Source organism: Orbicella faveolata, unplaced genomic scaffold (assembly GCF_042242905.1).
Source record: "Orbicella faveolata isolate gen_17 unplaced genomic scaffold, um_ofav_v1 contig_12, whole genome shotgun sequence".
NCBI classification, from domain to species: domain Eukaryota; kingdom Metazoa; phylum Cnidaria; class Anthozoa; order Scleractinia; family Merulinidae; genus Orbicella; species Orbicella faveolata.
Genome location: NW_028301539.1, coordinates 7,132,501 through 7,149,162, shown reverse-complemented (window position 1 = coordinate 7,149,162; position 16,662 = coordinate 7,132,501). Strand labels below are relative to the sequence as shown.

The following is a 16,662-nucleotide window of genomic DNA, read 5'->3' as shown; positions in this document are numbered from 1 at the left end:
CAGCTGCTTGGGTAGTTAAGTTTTCTTTCCAAACTGTCAATGATCCATATATTGACGAGTGGGAGAAAATAAATAAAAAAGGCGTTTGGATTGTTCCTAAGTTACCGTGGTGACAGGCAACTGCGCCCTAACTTTACTACAATGAGAAGTTTCGCTACTGATTACAGTTAAACTACAAATAGTTATTTTGCAGATCGGTATGGCAGCACTAAAACTTCACTGGAGATGGTCGGCAGAAAGCTTTCGAAAACTTATTTTGTTCGCCCGATTTATCTGCTGGACTACACGGCCAGTTGACATTTCTTTCAGTTTTAAACTCTTTCCTGTCCGTGACTGCATTTCTTGGGAATGGTCTGATCCTAATTGCTCTTCACAAGGAGTCTTCACTTCATCCGCCGTCCAAACTCTTGCTCCGTTGCCTTGCAACAACTGATCTCTGTGTTGGTCTGTTTGTAGAGCCTCTGACTATTACCTACTGGGCGTCTGTGCTGAATGAACATTGGGATAGTTGTCCTCACCTTACAGTTATATTTTGTGTGGAGTGTCATTCGCAACTCTGACTGCAATAAACGTAGACAGACTTCTTGCCCTGTTGTTGGGACTGAGATACAGACAAGCTGTAACTTTAAATCGAGCCTACGTGATCGTTTTCACCTTATGGACTTTGCCCGCTGTCCTTTCAGCAATGTACTTTTGGAATCCCCTTATAACCATTTGGTATGGCATCATCTATGTACCGCAGTGTCTTATAATCTCTATTTTTTTCTTACACAAAGATTTTCCTCACCCTCCGTCATCATCAAAATCAAGTGCAAGACCATGTTCAACAACCGAATCAAACAAATCAATTGAACATAGCGCGATACAAAAAGGCAGTGTCCAGTGCTATATGGCTGCAACTGACCCTGGTCGCTTGTTATCTTCCCCATGGTATGGTGCAGGCTTTGTGGGTTAAGAGTGGACTATCTGCATCTCTTTATCTTGCTCATAGTTATGTAGCCAATTTAGTTTTCCTAAACTCGTCATTAAACCCGATTTTTCACTGTTGGAAACTAGATGAAGTCAGGCAAGCGGTGAAGAACACAATCAGGCAAATGCTTTACCTTAGTTTTTCGAGTTAGCTCTTGTAGACCTATATGGTGAAAAGTTAATGACGTTTTAAGACTGGTATTTAAACAGTTCTCCTGAGCATTGTCTGAAATTAAAATTGGTGCTTACTCGTTTTAATATATCAGTATGAGATGTTTCTCTACCAATTAGATAGCCAAGGAGAAAGTTTTCATCGTTGCTGTCAATAAAAAAAAAAAATGTTTCAAACTGTAAGTTTGCAACTGCGAATAGAGATGAAAAACGATAAATTGCCATTTTTACCGCGTGGACTACATCACACAAAATACAGTCATAAAGTTAGACATTTTCTGTTTTTTCATGTTTTTTTTGTTTTTGTTCATAACACAGGCAGAAAGCGCGGAGTTCTTAGTGGGTTATTCCGACACGAAATGTCGTGTACGACGTAAAACAAAAATTATGCACTTAATTTTTACAATGACCGTCTCGGGTTCAGCCCTACTCTGGTGTTTCCACGATTCGTCTTTAGTTCTAAAACCTAAGGAATATTCGCGACACAATTTATTATAGATTTATCGAATAAAACAAGGATACTATGGGAGACGTAATGAACAATCAGGCGAGCATTTTTCGAAAATTACGGCTTAAGTCTTCATTGGGGCTTAAGATAAATTTCATTCTTTGGAACATGCAAAATTTTTAAAAATTTTGTTTTATGGATGGCGCATATTTCTGCAGCTGCGAGTGCAAAATGAGTTCACCACTAGCTTACAGAAATTTTCGACAGGAGGCATGTGTTTTTATGTGAAGCAGCATTTTATAATGAACATAAAATTTGGAAGTTACACTCTATTGAGTGATAGAACATATATCGGTTTAGAATTTGAAAATTGAATTGAGGTGAGCGGCATTCTTCTTAAACTTTAATTTCAAACCGTGCTATTAAAAACAATGGTTTGTGTTGCAAACGTTTTTCTTTCGAGACAACTCATCCGTCCTTAATATAAATTGAATGGTTTATTTATTGAACGAAGATCGACTTCCAGACTTAACATACCTTCTTGGCGGATTATACTATAGATGAGATAAATGTGTCGTAAAAATAATGTCGATAAAGTTGTTGGAATGGGAAACAAAAAAAATAGTTAGCGTCAAATTTAACCACTTTCAGGAAAAACGGAAAAAAGGTTAGGACTTCCTTTGTTAGCAAGGCTCATAATTCTCGGCATAAATGTTTATGTGGCGTTGGAAGTTAATTCTAAATGTAGCGTAAGGAGAAAAGTATGATTTAAGTGTTCATTGAGTCTTAAGATAAGTTTCATTTTGTGGAACAGGCAAATTTTGGAAATTTTGTTTTATGAATGGCGCAAATTTCTGCAGCTGCAGGTGCAAATGAGTTCACTACTAGAATACAGAAGTTAAAATCGACAGGTGGCATGTGTTTTTATGAGAAGCAATATTTTATAATAAACATAAAATGTTTATTTGGCGTGGGAAGTTAATCCGAAATATAGCGTGAAGAAACAATTAATGACTTTTAATTAGCTACATTATGGAGAAAACTGAAGTTATCAGTAAGGCTTAAAGATGAGCGAGTGATGAATAAAAAAAGAGTCGTTTATTTTACACAAACATTTTTGGACAGTTCTCCAATATGGTTAAGTTTCGCCGGTCAAAGCAGCCACTTTCATCCGTGTCATTGGTATAAACGGTGGATGCCGTAAATCATCAGCTGTTTAGATTAGTGATGGTGGGCGATCGAAAGATCGGGGTGAGCCACCTTCGACTGAGTAGAATCGACCCATTTAAAATTAAATGCAAAAAAGAATCTTGAATTGGATATACACTCGCGAATACATTATAATAACCAGTAGATTTAACATACGCTTGTCCTAAAACAGGGTATACACATGCTCTTTGATTACTTTATCTGCCTGTTAGGACTGGTTTAATATTTAGATGTAGCCAAGCCTAACAGCGGGGCTCCTGGGCCGGCTTGTTCAAAGCGCGATTAAGCTAACCCAGGATAAGTGAGAATTTTTATTTGAGTTCTTTAACTTTGCGGTGAGATTTCGGCCTTCTGTTTTTCGGGTGCAAAGAATCTCAGGAAAAATCTCTACTTCGGTTAACTTTTAGTCCTTGGTTAGGGTTAACCGGGTTCCGAACAACCCGGCCCTGATAACAGCAAGTTAACCTGACATGAGCCTGCGATCCAATCGAAAACCAGGACTCGGCCAGCGATCAACTTTCAAAAGGCATGTAATCTCGATGAGCATTAAAGTGAGCCCGCGATATGGTCACGTGATACTACAAAGCTTTTATGTAGCTCGAGTCATCGACGTCGCCGTCCTATACGAAAAAGCATTTTGTCTTTGGTGACACGATGGGACTAACGAAAGTTTCCCGCGTCCACTGCCGTTCCCGTCCTGGCCTTCGGACATATGTGCCAACCATTTAAATTTCAAGACAAATATTTTGCAATAAAACTTAAACTCCGCAACTGTTTTCTTTTGTACCATTGTGGTTGTTCACTATTAAGTAACCATGTGTCCTCTCAGAAGGCTTTTGTTCTTTATTGACGGTCCAAAACATAAACAGCCAGCCTTCAGATTATGACAGTTAACCAGCTGCTTGGCTGGTTAAGTTTTCTTTCCAAACTGTCAATGATCCATATGTTGAAAAGTGGGACAAAATAAATAAACAAGGCGTTTGGATTGTTCCTAAGTTACCGTGGTGGCAGGTAACTGCGCCGTAACTTTATTGCATTGAGAAGTTTCGCCATTGATTACAGTTAAACTACAAATAGTTATTTTGCAGATCGGTATGGCAGCACCAAACTTCACTGGAGATGGACGGCAGAAAACTTTCGAAGACTTATTTTGTTCGCCCGATTTATCTGCTGGACTACACGGCCAGTTGACATTTCTTTCAGTTTTAAACTCTTTCCTGTCCGTGACTGCATTTCTTGGGAATGGTCTGATCCTAATTGCTCTTCGCAAGGAGTCTTCACTTCATCCGCCGTCCAAACTCTTGCTTCGCAGTCTTGCAACAACTGATCTCTGTGCTGGTCTATTTGCAGAGCCTCTGGCTGTTACCTATTGGATGTCTGTGGTGAATGAACATTGGAATACTTGTCGTCACCTTATAGCGGCAAGTTTTATAATAGCTTATATTTTGTGTGGAGTGTCGGTCGGAACTCTGACTGCAATAAGCGTAGACATACTTCTCGCCCTGTTGTTGGGACTGAGATACAGACAAGTTGTAACTTTAAATCGAGCCTACGTGATCGTTTTTACCTTATGGATTTTGCCCGCTGTCCTTTCAGCAATGTACTTTTGGAATCCTCTTGGTATGGCATCATCAATATACAACTCTGTCTTATAATCTCTATTTCCTCTTACACAAAGATTTTCCTCACCCTCCGTCATCATCAAAATCGAGTGCAAGACCATGTTCAACAACCGAATCAAACAAATCAACTGAACATAGGGCGATACAAAAAGGCACTGTCCACTGCATTATGGCTGCAACTGACGCTGGTCGCTTGTTATCTTCCCTATGGTACAGTAACTGCTTTGCGGGCTGAGAGTGGACAATCTGCATCTCTTTATCATGCTTGGAGTTATACAGCCACTTTAGTTTTTTTAAACTCGTCATTAAACCCTATTCTTTACTGTTGGAAGCTAGATGAAGTCAGACAAGCGGTGAAGAACACAATCAGACAAGTGCTTTGCCTTTGTTTTTCGAGTTAGCTCTTGTAGACCAATATGGTGAAAAGTTAATGATGTTTTAAGACTGAGATTTTAAAAGTTCTCGTAAGCATTGTCTGAAATTAAAAGGGGTGCTTATTCGTTTTGATATTTCAGTATGAAATGTTTCTCTAGCAATTAGATAGCCAAGGAGAAAGTTTTCATCATTGCTGTAAATAAAAAAAATTGTTTCAAACTGTAAGTTTGCAACTGCAAATAGAAATGAAAAACAATAAACTGCCATTTTTTACCGCTTGGACTACATCACACAAAATAGTCATAAAGTTAGTCAGTTGGTGTTTTTTGACGTTTTTTTGTTTTTTCGCTCATAACACAGGTAGAAAGAGCGGAGTTCTTATAAGATGGGTGAGTTTTTCCAACACGAAATGTCGTGTACGACGTAAGACAAAAATTATGTACTTAATGACCGTGTCGAGTTCAGCCCTACTCTGGTGTTGCCATGGTTCGTCTTTAGTTCTTAGACCGAAGGAATATTCACAAAATAATTTATTATAGACTCATCGAATAAAACAAGGATACTGTGGGATACGTAATGAACACTCAGGCGGGCATTATTCGAAAATTATGGCTTAAGTCTTCATTGAGGCTTAAGATATATTTCATTTTTTGAAATATGCAAACTTCTTAATTATATTGTTTTATAGATGGCGCATGTTTCTGCAGCTGCGAGTGCAAAATGAGTTTACTACTAGAATACAGAAACTAAAATCGACAAGTGGCATGTGTTTTTATGAGAAGCAGTCGTTTTATAATGAACATAAATTTGGAAGCTGCGCTTTAGTGAGCGATTGAACTTATGTCTGTTTAGAATTTGAGAATTGAATTGAGGTAAGCGGCATTCTTGTTAAACTTTTCAAACCGTGCTATTAAAAACAATGGATTGTGTGGCAAACGTCTTTCTTTCGAGACAGCTCTTCCGTCTTTAATATGAATTGAAGCGTTTATCTATTGAACGAAGATCGACTTCTAGATTTAACAAACGTTCTTGGCGGATTATACCATAGATGAGATAAATGTGTCGTGAAAATAATGTCGATAAAGTTGTTGGAATGGAAAACAAAAAAATATTTAGCGTCAAATTTAATCACTTTCAGGAAAAACGGAAAAAAGGTTAGAACTTCCTTTGTTAGCAAGGCTCGCATTTCTTTGTATAAATGTTAGCGTTTATGTCGCGTCGGAAGTTAATTTTAAATATAGCGTGGGGAAAAATTATGACTTAAGTTTTCATTTTTTGGAACAGGCAAGATTTTTGAAATTTTGTTTTATAGATGGCGCAAATTTCTGCAGGTGCAGGTGCAAAATGAGTTCCCTACCAGAATACAGAAATTAAAATCGACAGGTGGTAGGTGTTTTTATGAGAAGCAGTATTTTATAATGTACATAAAATATTTATTTGGCGTGGGAAGTTAATTCGAAATAGAGCGTGAAGAAACAATTAATTACTTTTAATTAGCTACATTATGGAGAAAACTGAAGTTATCAGTAAAGTTTAAAGTTGAGCGAGTGATGAATAAAAAAAGAGTCGTTTATTTTACACAAACATTTTTGGATAGTTCTCCAACACGGTTAAGTTTCGCCGGTCAAAGCAGCCACTTTCATCCGTGTCACTGGTATAAACGGTGGATGCCGTGAATCATCAGCTGTTTAAATTAGTGATGGTGGACGATCGAAAGATCGAGGTGAGCCACCTTCGACTGAGTAGAATAGACCCATTTGAAATTAAATGCAAAATTAACGGGTGTTGAATTGAATATACACTCGCGAATACATTACAATAACCAGTAGATTAAACTTACGCTTGTTCTAAAACAGAGTATGCACATGATCTTTGCTTACTTTATCTGCCTGTTAGGACTGGTTTGATATATAGATGAAGCCAAGCCTAACAGCAGAACTCCTGGGCCGGGATGTTCAAAGCCCGATTAAGCTAACCCAGGATAAGCGAGAATTTTTATTTGAGTTCTTTAACTTTGCGGTGAGATTTCGGCCTTCTGTTTTTCGGGTCCAAAGAATCTCAAGAAAAATCTATACTTTGGTGAACTTTTAGTCCTGGGTTAGCGTTAACCGGGTTCCGAACAACCCGGCCCTGATAACAGCAAGTTAACCTGACATGGGCCTGCGAACTACCAGCACTCGGTCAGTGATCAACTTCTTAAAAAAAAAACGCGATCTCGATGAGCGCTAACCTCGAGCCTGCGATATGGTCACGTGATACTAATCATAATTGTCAGCGAATACCTTGTTTTGACTGGTGTCAGTTGACCATAACATGGAAGTCCAATATCGAAGAAGGACGCCATAAACCAAGGCTGCATGTCTCTATCAACCTATTAGCTGGAGTATGGCCGTCATCTTGCGCGACTCCGCCGCCGTCGTGCGAATGCGCCCACGAGCAATACCGCTAGCCATGATAAGTAATAGTAATTGGACCAAGCGGAGTACAATTCAGGGAGTAATCGCGCGAGTAATTTCAAAATCGGCCTGGGCCGAAAATTACGAGCGCGATTACTCCCTGAATTGTATGACACGAGCTCCAATTACTAATTAATCGTATCTGTAACAAATTTCAGAATTAAAAATGTCTTTTGAGAACTTTTTTTGTCCGAAAACGTATGTAGTGCGTTTCATAAGTTTTGAAAACTGTAGGAAACATTCCAAAGAAAGCCATTAAGGGCCTTTGTACAAGGAGGGAGGGTTACCCTAGCAAGCGGGTTAACCCTAGCTGGAGGGCAAAAGATAACCCGGGTTTACAAGCAAAATTTCACAGGTAGGGTAACCCTACAACCCCGGACAACTTAATGCGCGGTCACACTCAAAGGGTCTGGAAACAAAAGAAAGTTAACCCGGGTAGGCGGGTTAACCTCACCTGGAGTGTTTACAAGGGAAAACGTTAACCCGCCTGCCAGGGTAACCCTAGCACGCAGATAGGGTAAGCCGCCTACCCGGGTAATCTTTGCTGCTTTGTAAACACGGCGAAGAAAAAAAGAGGAGATGTTTGAGTGCTAGGGTTAGGGTTAGAGTTAGGGTTAGGGTTAGGGTTGGGGTAACCCGCTTCCTAGGGTAACCCTCTGTCCTTGTAAACAAGCCCTAAAACGCGCGCAGTTGACGTGCGAATCGCGTGGGTATCCAATTACAGGTGTCCAATTACAAAAAGTTCAAATTGGATACCTGTAATTGGACACCCAGGTCGCACATTAATTACGTGGCAAATAGGCGCGCGGAGAACCAATCACGATCGAGAATTTCGTTATAGATACGATTACCATGAGAAAATCAAGTCATACGTTTTCTTTTCTTTTCTATATGAGTATGGGGCTCCACTTACGGGCTCTTCAGGCTGCCGGAGCTCCGCTATAAACTTGCGGGATAAGAATAGACTACGAGTAGTCCCTCTTTTGCTTAGTCCGTCGTGCGTGACGCGAAAGAAATTCGCGAGAAAAAAATGGCCGCGCGAAATCCTGGGGGCTAGGAGCGCGCAAAAGGACGGACTACCGCCTAAGCCCAAGAGTTTGCCCTTTCACGGCCGAGTGATTTTTCGGTGTAGGATTTCTCGTCTTGACGTCCTCTTATTATCGCCTGTTGTCAATAGCCCCGGGAGATCTGAATAAAATTGCGTTACTCTACTCTTCAAGTAGCCAGGCAAAACATATGCCGTGAGAAGTATATCTTCGTTCAGTGTTCGTTCAGCGGAACTGCCAAAGAAGTTTTAAAAAGAAAACGGCGAATGAGGCCTCTTGTAACGATTTTCGCTGCGTCTAAAAGTTATTGTGAAAATTTCAACAGAGTTTCAACCGAGAATTTACATTATACATTATACATTATACATAGGAGATCATCCAACTGCGGTGAAATGTTCGCCGATAGCAGCGGAAAGTTTCAGGTGAATGTCCGGTTTCAAGTGAGAGTCCGGTTCAATCTTTCAAATGGACGGCAGAAAGGCCAAGCTCAGTGAATTTATATTCGCTGACTTAGACGATGCTGTTGAGCGGCGAAATCACTAACACGCTCGCAGTCGGGTTAGAGGCAGAAAGCTTTGCCAAACAAAACACTGGATAAATTTAAATATTTCCAAAGCCTGTTGGCAGATTCGCAAGAACATCACGGTTTGCGAAGCGCGATTCCAACGCTTCGATTTGCTCTGGTACCGCTTCGATTTGCTCCGGTTCCAAAACATTCCTGCAAAACGTCACAGGTATCTCGAATGTTGACAACACGTTGTCAACGCTCCTGACATAAGCCAATCATATTTTTGCGTTGTGAGAGCAACGCATAATTCAGCTCTTGGGCTTAGGCGGTAGTCCCTCCTTTCACGCGCTCCTTGCCTCCAGGATTTCGGGCGGCCATTTTTTTCTCGCGGTTTTCTTTCGCGTCACGCACGACGGACTAAGCGAAAGAGGGACTACTCGTAGTCTAGGATAAGAGAGGTGACCAATATTTGTTGTATTGTTTTATTTTGTTTCCCGCTGCTTTTTCATGGAACATGATATCAGCTCAACAACAACAACAACAACCACAACAGCATGATCATGGAATGAGATGTATATATATATATTGTATATCAGCTCTTTGTTTCTTCTTGCGTGTTAATATTTCTGGGTTGAATGCTTTGGATCGCGCGCTTCTTTAACAGTTCTAGAGAAATAATGTTGCATCTGGAGTATCTATGATGTTTCATTTTTCACCGTGTAGATGTTTTGGTTGTCTACTTCGTCTCGGTTGTTTTCTTACCAGTTTGAGGGGTCTTTATGATTTGGTATCAGCACTGGCGTGTTATTTCGCTCCGCCGCTCACGACTACCCGGCATAGTCAATCGAACGTTCGAAAATCGAACTTCATCCAACTAAATTCATTGATTGCATTCGATTTTTTTCGCCAATCGAAAAAGTTCCATGGCCGAACTTTGTGTGAATTCGATTTCCGAAACAATAAATCTTAATCGAACCCAATCGAACTGTGAGTTCGATTTAGTAGGTCAACCGATCTCAATCAAACACAATCCAATGGACTGCATTCGATCGTGTTCGTTAAATAATTCGTGTTACGAAACTCCCATTAACAAATGGTAAGCGAGGAGGTGTATTTTGAAAACATGGCCAGTATCAATCCAATCATTCGTTATAGTAGAGGACAAAATCCAACACATCCTGGATCGTGACCATGTTAACTAATCTGGTCGCGTAATCATTAACAGTTATTAATATAAATCGAGGTATGGGATACCTGACTAATTTTACTCAGAGTGGAAGCATAGTTAATATCTGGTATCTTAAGTTTATTTAGCGAGGAAATTGCTCGCCTCGTCATGACCTGATCTCACTTGGGGGACAGAGCACGAACTTAATTTTAAATCAAATAATTTGGGTTTTATTCCTTGAATTCTAGTTTGACTTTGAAGTAAAGACGACTATACGATGTGGTTTTCGAGTCACACCCTTTGCTCGAAGAAAACAGTTCCCAGAACCGTGAGGACGACAGTTGAATCTGCAGCATCACTCAGAACGAACCTTCATTTAAGAGAACAACGAGAACAGGAGACGACGATCATCGTCTCATCGTCTCGTGTCAAGAAGTATTAGTTGAGACTTGCAGCTATGCGGGGTTCTACTTCCATTGTGTTTCGGGCCAGGGAAGGAAAGGAGGGGAGGCCCTTCTTGGCAATATCACTCAATGATTATCCAAAAGAAACTAAGAAATCGAAAACTCCACTCACCCTCATTGAAAGTCGAGTGATAACGCCCATCGCAGACAGAATGTTGCTTTAGTCTTTACGTTTTCTGCCTTTATCTGTAGCTGCCGTGGGAGACCTCTCCTGGCAAACAATGAACGCTAAAAATTTGGACGTCAGTCCGTCTTTGAAGATACATGGTGAAGGTCAAGATCAATTGAGGATAGACGACGTTTAGCCTGAAATTACAAACGGAGAAGCAAAACGAGATGTACAACACTGCATGGAAAGCGACGAAAATAAAACGGAAAACCAAGCATATAAACCGGAATAGCACTTGTTATGGCGCTGTAGGAATACTCTGTGCAACAGCTACTCTGAAAATTATGCGCTCCTTGAACCAGCGGTGAAAAAATGACGGAGAAAACTTTTTAAATATAAATTAAGTTCGAAATAAAAATGCAAATAATTGGCTAACTCGTACGTAACATTCCTCAAGGAGCGTAATTAACTGACAACTGGGTGTTATAAGATGCAACCAAAGATCCATTATTATCGACCAACGGATTAATGAACGCACTAATCAACCAAAATAACTACTTTTTCGTATCAGCACACGGACGAGGGTAACTTTAAAGTGGGGAAATGGGAATTACCATATTTTAGGTTTTAGTTTAAGAAAGTGGTATTAGTATCCTGAGCATGTGAGACAACGTAGCCTGCAGTGTCAACGTCCAGTCAGTGCTTCTAAACCAGAGAGCATCGTGAGTGAGTGAACTGGAGTTAAGGGTACGTTTGCTGATACGAAGTTGCATCACGCAACACTTTGGCGGGTTCAAACCCAGGACCTCCAGATTAGAGACCCATTTCTCCACCGACTAAACTACGAGCGTAGACGGAAGCAGGCCCTGGGTAATTACAGTTGAACGTGGTTTAGTAACTGTATTTTAATAAAAAAAATCTGTCGAGCACAGGCGAAAACAGGCAAATCGAGAAGAAACGTCATGCAACTTAAATGTGCTTCTGTGTACCTAATAAGAACGTTTCAAATGAGCTTCGTTCGATATATCAATATTTTAACACAGCTTCGAGGCTTTCAGGACAAACATCTATATTTGGTTTTGTTTTCTTTGTATCCAGAACTCTTTTGAGAATTGAAGAACAAAAGAAACTTGCGATTTTGTTCTAAAAGCTTTGGAGCCATGTTAGAATGTTTATATATCGAACATTGCTTTTTGGAAACAATTTACAGATGCACCGTTTGTTGCTCCTTATACAGGAACTATGAATAGCATTGTGAAAAAAACAAAAACACTCCATGGAACCTCTAACGTATTGGCCAAGACAGACAACGAAGCACCAGAGCCTCTAAACACAACATTTAATCTTGTAAGCCGAGTGTACACATCAAGTGAAGCGAGCGAACACATCCGGGATCCCAGATGTAAACTAAACCGTATAAACTAGTAATAGTTCTCACTAAAGCTGCCCCCGCTTTTTTTATAAAATGGAGTGGAGAAAATCTCCTGAGATGACTGTGTATTGGGAATAACTGTTTATTTTTCAAACTTTTTTGTTATTTGACAGGTTTGGTTATTTGAATAAATCTGGAATATTTCATATAAAAATAGAAACTTAAAAAGATATATATTTTGCCTAATATAATAAAAAGTCCTATGAAAAAATATATTGAAACTTCAACATGAACACTATGAATAACATTTGAATAGAAACTTGAACATTAACGTTGTGAATAAAATTTGAACATGAATGTTGTCAATAATATGACTAACTTTGTTTTCAGATAATACAACAAGAGATGCTATTGCACAGTTCATTGTTTCTAATGTTAATGTGCATTGTTGTATGTGTAGTTCTTGATCCTATAGTTGTATTTTAATTGTCCTTTGTTGGTTCATCAGGCTTGTCTTGATGATCAACCATTTCAGTGACCATTCTTCCACTGGTAGATAATTCAAAGTCTATGTTTTCCAGCAACAGCAGTTTTTCCATGAGTTCATCAACATTGTCTTTATATTGGAAGATATCTTCGTCGAGATAATTGCTGATGGTGTTCTGGTTTGCCATAACATTGTACTGTTTATCATCTTTTTCCAATTGAAAGGTGGTGTTGATCTCTAGGTAGCAGTTTCTTACCAGCATTGCTCTATTGCATGATGTGCAGCACACCATGTTTTTTGACTCTGTATTTCCTGTTATCCTGGTCTTGCAGGCTTTGGTGTTGCATACTGCATGTGTGTCAATGACAACATTTTGTATTTCTGGACAGCAAATGCGTGGTTTCAAGGCAGCCGTTTTTAAGGTAGCATCAGTTATGTCTTGTTTTTCAGCAGGTTGTATTACTGTTTCATGTGAAGTGCTCAGTTTTTTGCCATAGAAATGCTTAACCTTGTAGTTGGTTATTTGAAAGAATTCTCCTTCTTTGATCTGCAGTATATGGTCTTCCCATATTGAAATGTCAATTACACCGGAAGAGTCCATCAACCTTCCATCTCGTACTTTGCGGTTTGAGTTGTTTGGGGTTTTTGAGTCCCCATTTCATTTCACAGTTCCAGATACTGTTATTGTATCACCTTGTTTTTTGTTCCTGATGACATCAGCTATACTTGTGACTGGGAGAGCTGCAGGTGGTTCATACTTGAAAGGAACAGACATTGTGGGAATATCTTTGATGACTGTGTTATTGTGCATGAACACCATGCCACTAGATGCCACACGGAGATTGGTAATAGTTATGGGCTGTTCTGCCTGTTGCGTGTCTCGCAACAATTGGTTTTTGGTAGTATCATCCATTCCAGTGGTCATAACCCTTATCATCTGGTTTTTGTCTTCTGAGATTTGCAAATATAGGTCAAGGTAATGATTTGAACCATGGTCACTCTTCCTGTTACCATTAACTTGTTGCACATATCCAGTGAAGCCTGATTTTAAAAAAAAAACAAAACAAATAAATATTTATCATCATGATCATCATCATGATCATCATCATTGTTGTCATAATAATTATTTTTCTATTGCTGCTGCTGCTGCTACTGCTACTAATACCACGACTACTTATACTACTATTAGTGCTAGTACTTACTTGCAGAGGAGGAAGAAGTCGGCGAAGTGGGAGGGGATGACATCCCATATTTTACTCTCTTTTTTGGACTTTGGTGTTTTTCCATGTTTAACTGAAAGACACGGCAGCAAAATGTAAGTCATTTTATTGCTTCACTAAGTGATTGTGTAAAGTATCTTGTGCCAATCTTTCTAACCTGGCTTCTTCCAAAAGTCTATATTTGTAATTTGATGTTTTCTTTACAGAGTGTAGTCTTTCAAAAGTCACTGGTTCAATTACAAGGTCAGAAATTTTGCGAACTCTTGATAATGCCACATATGTTAGACCTGCAACTCTTTCTGATGTCCCTAAGTCAATCCAACATTTTTTAAGAGTTAAACCTTGTGACTTGTGGATAGTCATTGACCAATGGGAATTGCATTCTTTCTAAATTATTACCGAATGAGTTGGAAGAACTTGTTACAGGGTAAATAGGTACACAATTTGGTGTGTCTTTACAAAAACTCGGCCCTATATAATCTTTGTCAAACTGTATAATTATAGCAATTGGTAGCATTGGGGAAGAGTGATTTTCTGAAAAAATTATGTCTTTAACGGTACCCATGGTGCCGTTACAAAGTCCAGCTTCTGTCCAAAGATTACGTGTAAGCATAACTCTGGCTTGTTTTGATACATAAATTGTTGGTTCTAGTCCACTCATTTCTTCAGAACTCAAGGACTTTGCTTTAGGATTACTGTGGTGTGCATTAATTTGTACAATTGTTTGTTGAAGTTCCTTTAGTCTTTCGTAGTTATCTTTAGCTACTTTTTCTTTACCAAAAGACAATTTGACAGAAGAATTCTCAAAGTTGTCTATATCAACCACATTTTGAGGTTGTCTTAATAAAAGCATATTCCAATCTTCCAAATTTGAATTGCCATCTCTGGCCTTTATTTGGAGAGCTCTAATTCGCTGTTGTTCATCATCTGCACCTCCAGCTCTTTCATTTACTTCAAACTTAACTACTTTCTCAAACTTTTTGTACATGCAGTATCCTTCAATTGCCAAGTCACTATTTGGTCTGGTGTGATACAAAACCTGGTCTGTAATTGGAGGTAACTGAGCAATATCTCCCACTAAGATTATGGATATACCACCAAAAGGAACCGTAGAGTAACCAGTTGCTTGCTTACAACGCCTGTTGATCCAAGCAAACATCTTCTAACCAATAACTGAAAACTCATCAATAATAAGATATTCAACACCACCTAAATCATGCTGCAGTTTTGCCAATGCTGAAGAGTTTAATGGTCCATTTTTTTTCCCTTTGATGGGAAGCTGCAAAAGGGAGTGCAAAGTATATCCTTTTATGTTAAATGCTGCTATTCCAAAGTATGCACACACCCTGCATTTTTTGTTCAGGAGATTACTTAATGCTTGGATTACAAAGCTTTTGCCAGAACCTCCTAGGCCAGTTATTATCATTAATAGTTGTTCCTTGTTGTCAGAGATACATGTAAAGTGGTCTTGTACAATTTGATAAGCAACTAATTGTGCATCATTAAATTTCTTCATATCAACAGGGTTGGGAGTTGGATCATTTTTCAGGGTGTTGCTATTCTATTGCATATTAATCCAGTGAGGCATATCTCCAATTTCCTGAATGGTGTATTTTAATCGATCCTGTTCATAGAACTCAGTTGAACAATCCATAAGTTTGTTGGTTTCATTGTCACCTTTTAATTTTAAATCAGCAAGGATCATCCATTCTTCTCTTTCATTGGTATCAGATTCAATAAAGTCGTCTTTTTCTACAAGGTGGTTTACATATTCTGAAATCAAGTTGATTTGGTGTGACCAGTTTGGTACAAACAATTTTGCATCAGTTGTTTGTAAAAATGAGTTCCATTGGTTAATATAGACAGAATCAGAAGGTTCTTCATTACACCAAGCATCATCAACAGAATTGTACCAAGGCTTATATCTTAGTAATTGGTACCGGCAAAACAAACCATAATTAGGTCCTTTGGGATTAGAGGAATAGTTAGGAAAAGTTTTTAACACAATTGGAGAAGTCCGTTTTGCAATACCTATTTTAGTCTTGAAGTAGTTTGAAGCAAATTGTACAAAATTACAATTGGAAATTCCAGGATGATCAGTTTCAAACATTTTTCTTTTCGCATACAAATCTAGCAATGAACTCTGAGTCTCTAATGTATTATTCTCTGATAAGAACACTTTGCGAGAACCATCAAGAGATGCTGTAATCACTTGAAAAGAAGAACTAACAAGTTTAATTGAAAGTATCTGATGCATTACTTCTTGAATGCGCATATCCCTTTGTCCAACAGCACACATCATCACTTTTCTTATAGCTTTTTTACCACTGTCTACATTTTGCAATTAGCCAGAACAGAAGTGAAGGCATCTTTGGCAACCAATGACATCTTCTCACCTTTAGAGGCATATTTTGCGATGTATTCTAAGCAAGAGTGGTAATCGATGATTACCTGAATATCACAATTAGCTCGCCATCCTTGTAATTGCAAGCGCTGATTGTTATTTAGGCGACTATCATTTCTTTTTGTTACTACTTTAACTCTATAGTGCTCTTTCCCATCTTTAGTTTTGAAAGTTTCATATTACAGATGGGTTTTCTCACAAATTTCCTTAGGAAAATCAAATCTACAAGACAGTTCATCACTTCCCCCTTTCTTACGCAAGCAGTAAGCTGTACAGCAATTGGTATGTCTTTGAACTAAATTCACTAGATTTTCATAGTCATTATCCCAATCATTTTGAATATCTTGAAAACGAAGTTTACAAGGGTGATTTTGTGGCTTAACCCAACTAGTGTCTGGGTTTGTTGGATTTTGTGTTGACATAAGATAGTTACAGATAATAGTTTCTGCTTCTTTGCCTTTCTTAATGTCCTCTTCCTTTTCTAATGATAAATCCGGAGAAAGGTTGCTATCCTTACGTAACTGATTTGCAATACAACCTTTGAGTGCTGTTTGAGATAGGTCACATAAACCAGGGTCACTTTTCAGTTTTGCTATTCCATGGCAGTGAATAGAGCCTCTCTGTACAGCATATT

The 16,662-nt window shown here is 38.9% G+C and overlaps 2 protein-coding genes and 2 pseudogenes across 2 annotated transcripts in view; 2 read left to right on the top strand and 2 right to left on the bottom strand.

Annotated features, from left to right (window-relative positions):
- The first annotated feature begins 212 nt into the window (after positions 1–212).
- On the top strand, positions 213–1,308 carry LOC149116351 (beta-1 adrenergic receptor-like; annotated as a pseudogene).
- A 2,571-nt stretch (positions 1,309–3,879) lies between these two features.
- Positions 3,880–5,008, top strand: LOC110046564 (adenosine receptor A2b-like; annotated as a pseudogene).
- Positions 5,009–12,043: 7,035 nt separating this feature from the next.
- LOC149116349 (uncharacterized) overlaps positions 12,044–16,662 on the bottom strand; it is a 7,857-nt gene continuing 3,238 nt past the window's right edge. Inside the window, exons 2-3 of the mRNA XM_089282282.1 lie at positions 13,607–13,697; positions 12,044–13,445 (exon numbers count right to left, since the gene is read on the bottom strand). Coding sequence (XP_089138408.1) covers positions 13,063–13,445; positions 13,607–13,691 — 468 coding nt within the window. The 5' untranslated portion in view covers positions 13,692–13,697 and the 3' untranslated portion in view covers positions 12,044–13,062. The remainder of the gene's footprint in view (positions 13,446–13,606; positions 13,698–16,662) is intronic.
- On the bottom strand, positions 13,953–14,783 carry LOC149116350 (uncharacterized). Its single transcript, XM_089278344.1, has one exon. The coding sequence runs from the start codon at positions 14,781–14,783 to the stop codon at positions 13,953–13,955; it is 831 nt and encodes a 276-aa protein (XP_089134470.1).

Bases quoted from the DNA above. Each gene is read 5' to 3' on its own strand.
- LOC149116350 (XM_089278344.1), bottom strand. From the start codon at position 14,783: ATGTTTGCTTGGATCAACAGGCGTTGTAAGCAAGCAACTGGTTACTCT.